This window comes from Plecotus auritus, assembly GCF_963455305.1.
Source record: "Plecotus auritus genome assembly, chromosome: 3".
NCBI classification, from domain to species: Eukaryota; Metazoa; Chordata; class Mammalia; order Chiroptera; family Vespertilionidae; genus Plecotus; species Plecotus auritus.
In genome coordinates, this window is record NC_137772.1 from 162,639,870 (window position 1) to 162,645,869 (window position 6,000).

Here is a 6,000-nt window from a genome sequence, read left to right on the forward strand (position 1 = left end):
TTCGCCCCTAGAATGTAAGCTCCATGCGACAGAGATTTCATCTGTCTTGTTCACCACATATCTCTGCTGCTTAAAATACTGCTTGCTGTAGTAGGCATGCTGTTGTTGAATGAAAATGTACACACAAAGGTATATATAAATGTATGTATTACATGAAAAACATTTAAAAAGTTCTGAAAGGATTATTATTTGAACTTACATCGGAAGTGATTATGAGACTAGATACAGCCTTGGGCAAACTATGGCCCGCGGGTGTTCTATCCGGTTCTCTTGCTCTCCCCTCCGCTCCTTTACTTTGAATTTATATTAGTTCACACAAACCCTCAATCCATGCTTTTGTTCCGGCCCTCCGGTCCAGTTTAAGAACCCATTGTGGCCCTCGAGTCAAAAAGTTTGCCCACCCCTGGAGAAGTATACAATACCCATTCATTTCTGCTTCATAGATCTCTATGTACATTTTCTACAAAAATCATGTCTTCTATAACTGAAAACCATTATCTAAATGATCATATAAGCCTAAGGTAGTCAGTCTATTCTGCCTATTTTCTTTTGATGGGTTGTCATGATCTGACTGTAGACTGATCCTTGAGTTGTTTTGGTAGGGCAGTTCAAAGTTAGAATCTTAAACCTTGGAACTGCAAAGAGCTTCGAGATCCAACCCCACAATTTTACAGATGAGGAAGCAGACTCATAATAATTCAATTAATAAAACTAGGCATTGATGAAAATTCTTCAAAGACCAAATGATTAAGAACTACTTAAAAGGCTAAGCTATTACACGTTATACATAATTTAAATAACTAATAAAAGCTTACTAAAGCTTTCTCTCACATATAACCTACAATCTTCTGGTGAATAATTACTCCAAGTAAAACTATCCCCTTAAGCACACTATTTGACCAATGAACCCTATGGTTAAACATCAGTTAACCATTATAATATGACAAAGGATCAGAATACATAAATATAGGGAGTGGAAATTATTCACCGTTAGGTGTGCAGACTAACTGAACTAGCAGGCATAGTTTTCAACCAGGGTATACAATAAGTCTGTAATACATTTAAGGATTCATGCTTTGATTCAAATTTCTGTATCAATACCTACAATGTGTATTTAGTGAAATTTAATAAAAATTAAATGCTGAATAGGTAAGAAATACACTAAATGTCATTTACAGAAAGTACGTATTTCTCTTTACATAATATAGATTACCAGGAATATGTTTTACCTAAACTTTTGAATAATACCAATTTATGTTTGTTAAACAAACTATCTCATTTGATCCTCACAACAACCCATAGACAGCAGAAATTATTGTTATCATTTAATACAAAAGAATGAAGCTCAAAGGTTAAGAAACTTGAATAAGGTCATTCTGACAAGTCCTTATACCCAAAACCTCAACCTCTTAGCTACTGTTCTTTGCATCCCTCTGGCTACCTCACATTTACTATGTATGAAAATGCAAAACACTATAATTTCCTTCCTTCAACATTGGTGGAGGTAAAGAAGGTACCAAAACCTTAGCAGTCCTATGCCTTTCTATTCCATTCGAAGTTTTGGTACCTGAGAAAACAGTACTCATTTTTCTTAACAGTGAGAAGAAAGATATAACAGTCATCTTAATTGAAAATTGTGTTCATCAGCAATTCTGTTTTAAATGCTACCAAATATTCAATTGTTTTCTTAATCCTAATAAAAGTACCCTCTTATTTAGAAAGTTCTCTACAAGCAATACCCAAAGTAGTGTTACCAATATGGGTTTTATAGTGGAAAAAATCTGAAACAAAATCTTAGTCCTTCTCTCACTGGCTGTTCAACTGTGGGTACATTTGTTAACTTCCTTGAATCTCACTGTCCTTATCTTACAAAATGAGGATAAACACCATCTGTCTCCCTGAGTTGTTGGGAAGATTCAACGATTTAATATGAGTAAAGTACTTAGCTCTTAGAAAAGGTCCAGGTCATATAGTTAGTGTTGTCAGAGAAACAAACAGATGCAGGTAAGTACTGCTGATAGGTAATGTCATTTAACTTATGTGACCTTTACTAGTTGAACTCCAAGGGTGACCTTAATACTTTTTTCTCCCAAGTATCTGGGGCAGGACAGAATATCACACTTGCTCCCAGGATGCCAATTAAAATGAGTGCTGTATTTCAGTCCTCTTCTAACTCCTTTAAGCAATATAGTCATAGTAATAATCTATTCTTTAACTACCTTAAAATTGGCTGCATCCAAATCCAGGCTTACACTATTTTCACTCCTACTCTTTATCTAAGTCTATCTGCATCATTCACTATTTTGAAATAAATCTAATACTAAGCCAATTTTAGAAATACAAATCATGATACAGTGAATTCACGTTGGGTGAAATGGGTAGGAAGTTTCAGGGGGAGTGAGGAAAAAGAGCTGAGAAATTATGCGTTCAGCTGTCTATCATGCACTAAATTTACTTTCTTTTATTCTTCACAGGCATCATTCTAATCAATATTAGCATCATTTTACAGATTAGAAAAAAAACAGCTCAGACTCTTGTTCACTCCCCTTGGCTCAAAGTGCTCCAACCACTCTAACCTACAAGAAGATTCTTGCTCAACTCAAAGCCTTTCCTCTTACAATCTCAGCCCAGGATGCTCGCCTATCTCTCTGCAATGCTGTCTCCTCCTGCTTCAGGTCTCACCTCAAGTTGTACCTACTCTTACCAAGTCTAAAGTAACATACACCAAGTACTCGATCCTTACTTCCTTCATAAACACAAAATGATCTGCATTCATCATCTTCTTGTGTTGAAGGACAGGAATACTTTGACTTTACACTGCTGTACCCTGAGTGCTCAACATAGATGATGATGCTAGCTTAATGAATGAATGCACACACCTCCCTCCAGCCATTTAACAAGTAAATGGCAGGGCCTGGAAACCAATCCAGATAAATCTGACTGCAAACTCTTACACGCACTACCACTACTTTTTTCATGGGTGAAAAGAGAGATGCTTTGGGCTGGAAAACCAATTTAGAGGTGTGCCTTCCTACCTTCTATATTCATTCACTTTTTTTTAAATTACAGAACTATATACCCATATACTTAATACAAATATTGAACCAGAATTTCAACAGATCTTACACTACCTTTCAGAATCACAACTCAATTTGAAAAAAAACTCTGTATTTATGATGCCTTTTAACAGTCAAAATGCTTCAAAACTTTTGAATCACTGATAGTTATGATTCATTGAATCATACGTATAGTTATTTAAGTCTAAAGAAAATTCAAATAAATGAATTTTACTAACAGGCTTGTAATGTTTTGTGTGTTTTTTTAAATAAGATGTTTTGAATTTCCCATATCATACACAAAAACTTTTAAATCAGCCATGAGATTATCATTCTGATAATGGTTATAATGGTCTTTCTTAAAATGAGACAAATGCACTCAACCTGCTGCCTTCACTATTAAACCATGTTCTTGCATACAGACGTCACCTCACGTAAAATGCCCAGTGCAGTTAGAGCAGATCGCTAGCATTCCCTTTGTTACTTTACCCAGGGGATTTAATACTTACTGCTCAGTCCTCCATCCTCGGATACGCTTGTTCCTCTCATCCCTAGGTAAGTCAGTCCCAATATTAGGAAAAATAAGCAGGCAGCAGTTAAGAGAAACATCGACAAGTAGTGGGCACTGAAACCCCCGGTTGGGGACACCTCCTCCCGTTTAAATTGCTGGAGAAGTTCTTCCTCAGGTTCTGAGAGCTTCGGCTTGCTGTAGGTGTTTTTCAGGTAGGTATGATTGGCGCCCGTATGATTGGAGTGATTGATCCTGAGTGAACCCGAGGCGGCTACCGCCGCACTGGGAGGGAGGCTGTTGGGAAAAATCCTGGAGGAGTCCACCTCGAAGGCCCCGCCGCCGATATGATTATTGGTTTTAAGAAGGGAGCCTGTGGACGAATCTAGGGTTGCGTCCATGTCAGCCAGTGGCGGGGACAGGAGAGGGGCCAGTTTCTTCGCGTTCACACGGTATCTAGGAATCGGGCCGGAGTCCAGTGCATCGCACGCTCCTCCCTGCCCCGCCGCCGCGGACTCTTCGAGGTTTCGACTTCTGTCTAGACTCCCCGCGGCCGCCGCCCTGTCATTCATCGGGATTCCTCCCCCTCCCTGGACCGCGGGCTCCAGCCGGCCGCCGGCCGATTTCGCAGTCTGCTGAGGGAGAGGCTTACTGTGACTCCGTCTGGGCCGGTGCCGGGAAAGGGAGTCGTCTTTTGCTACCTGCCTGCCGGAGGCCACGTCGACGTCCACCTCTTCCTCCGAGTCCGAGTAGTTTTCCCGGCAGCTGTAAGAGAGGAGCCGGCTGCCATTCACGGTTCGGCTCGACCACAGCGCCTCTTCGGCCTCCGGGTCCCTGTCCTCCCGGTCTTCGCCCTCCTTGTCCTCGTCCTGCGCCGCTCTGTCTCTCCCCGACGGGGGCTGCAGCTCCGGAGCCGCCGGCCTCCGGGCCCCCCACCACGCGTGGGGCTTCCTCCGTTCGGCCGCGGGGCTGTTAGTCACCTCGCCGCTGGCCAGGGACGCCGACGGCGGTTTGAGCCCGCGGTACTGGAGCGCAGACCGGTCTCTCCTCCCGCCGCCGCCGCCGGCCTGGTCCCGCGGGCTGACCTCCACGTCCGACTCGTCCGAGCTGAAGCCCAGAAGCACTTTGCTGCCTGCCGTGGGGGCGGCCGAGGCGCCCCCAGGCCCTCCCAAGGGGCCCTCGGGGCCGGAGGCCGACACTCGGCCCAGGCCCCCAGGAGTCCGAAAGTGGGCGAGTTCTCCCGACACCGGCCGGACCCCCATCCCAACGGCCGCCGAAGCCGGTCCCGAGGCGACGACCGAGGCGGCTGCCGTGTTATTGTTATTACTGTTCCGCGTCTTGTGGACGCGGCCCCCAGACCGGTGCTGCTGCTGCTCTTCCTCTCGAAGCTTCTTCAGCTTCTTGAGGTAGACCGGGCGAGTGCTCTCCGTCACGGGGCCAGGAGACAGGCCATAACGGCGGAGCTGAGAGAAAAGCTCCTCGTCGGAGAGCTGCTGAGACGCCGAAGCCGCCGCCGCCGCCGCCGCCATTTTCTCTCCAGGGTGTTTTACAAGCTCCGCGCTACCGGAAGTGACGCGCCGCCCTAGACCCTGAACTAGACCGGGCTGCGTCGCCAGCCCAGCGCCGCGGCGCTGCGGCCAATGGGAGGCGCGGGAGGAGCTCACCTGAGCGGGAAAGGGCCACCTGGGCGCCGTGGGGCGCCCGCGGCGGCGAGGTTTCCTACCCCCTAACCTCGGGTGCCGCACACTCGCCCCATCTTTCCCCTCCCCTTTTACCGCTGTTCTCCGCCCTGCCCTTCCAAGTGCCTTCCCGGGAGCTGCCTCTTGCTAAACCACCTTGACCTCCTCTTCCCGGCATCCTGCCACGGGGCAGGAATAATTGAAATAAAATCTCCCTTGAAGCTCAGGACATTAGTTTTCTGGTAATCCAGAATCCCTCTGCCGAGGGGAAGCCTACCGAGACTAAAAAAGAAATGGCCAGACTAGATTGGTGATTTCCCTGCCTGACTCCAAGTTCGCTTTTCATTTTGTCTTTCTGCTTGACTTACAAAAAAGAAAAAAAAAAAAGTGAGTTTCCCTCGCTGCTCTTTTTGAGAAGCTTCCACTTTAGGAAGAAGATACAGGGTAGACCAGTCACAATACAATTTCTTCAAAAGTAAGGTCTACTCATTTCCTTCGTTTTTTTGTAAGGTATTACCATGTTTTTTCCCTTTTAAAATCTAATGACCTCGATAAGTCATCATTTTTGTAATAGAGAGAGCCTATTATTTGCTTCATTCTATGACTTAGCACCTTTCTAACCTATAGTTATTTATCTTTGTAAATGATTGCTTTTATGCATCTATATTTTTAATTATTTATTTAAATTTTTTATTGTGTTAGCCCTTTGGACTCTTAAGCTCAAGCAGAGGACCCTTGCTTTCATTCTTCTCAACTT

At 44.7% G+C, this 6,000-nt stretch overlaps 1 protein-coding gene across 1 annotated transcript in view; it reads right to left on the minus strand.

The window, feature by feature from the left end:
• Nucleotides 1-5,120, minus strand: part of LEMD3 (LEM domain containing 3) — a 79,494-nt gene extending 74,374 nt beyond the window's left edge. Inside the window, exon 1 of the mRNA XM_080662720.1 lies at nucleotides 3,566-5,120. Coding sequence (XP_080518846.1) covers nucleotides 3,566-5,093 — 1,528 coding nt within the window. The 5' untranslated portion in view covers nucleotides 5,094-5,120. The remainder of the gene's footprint in view (nucleotides 1-3,565) is intronic.
• Nucleotides 5,121-6,000: the final 880 nt, after the last annotated feature.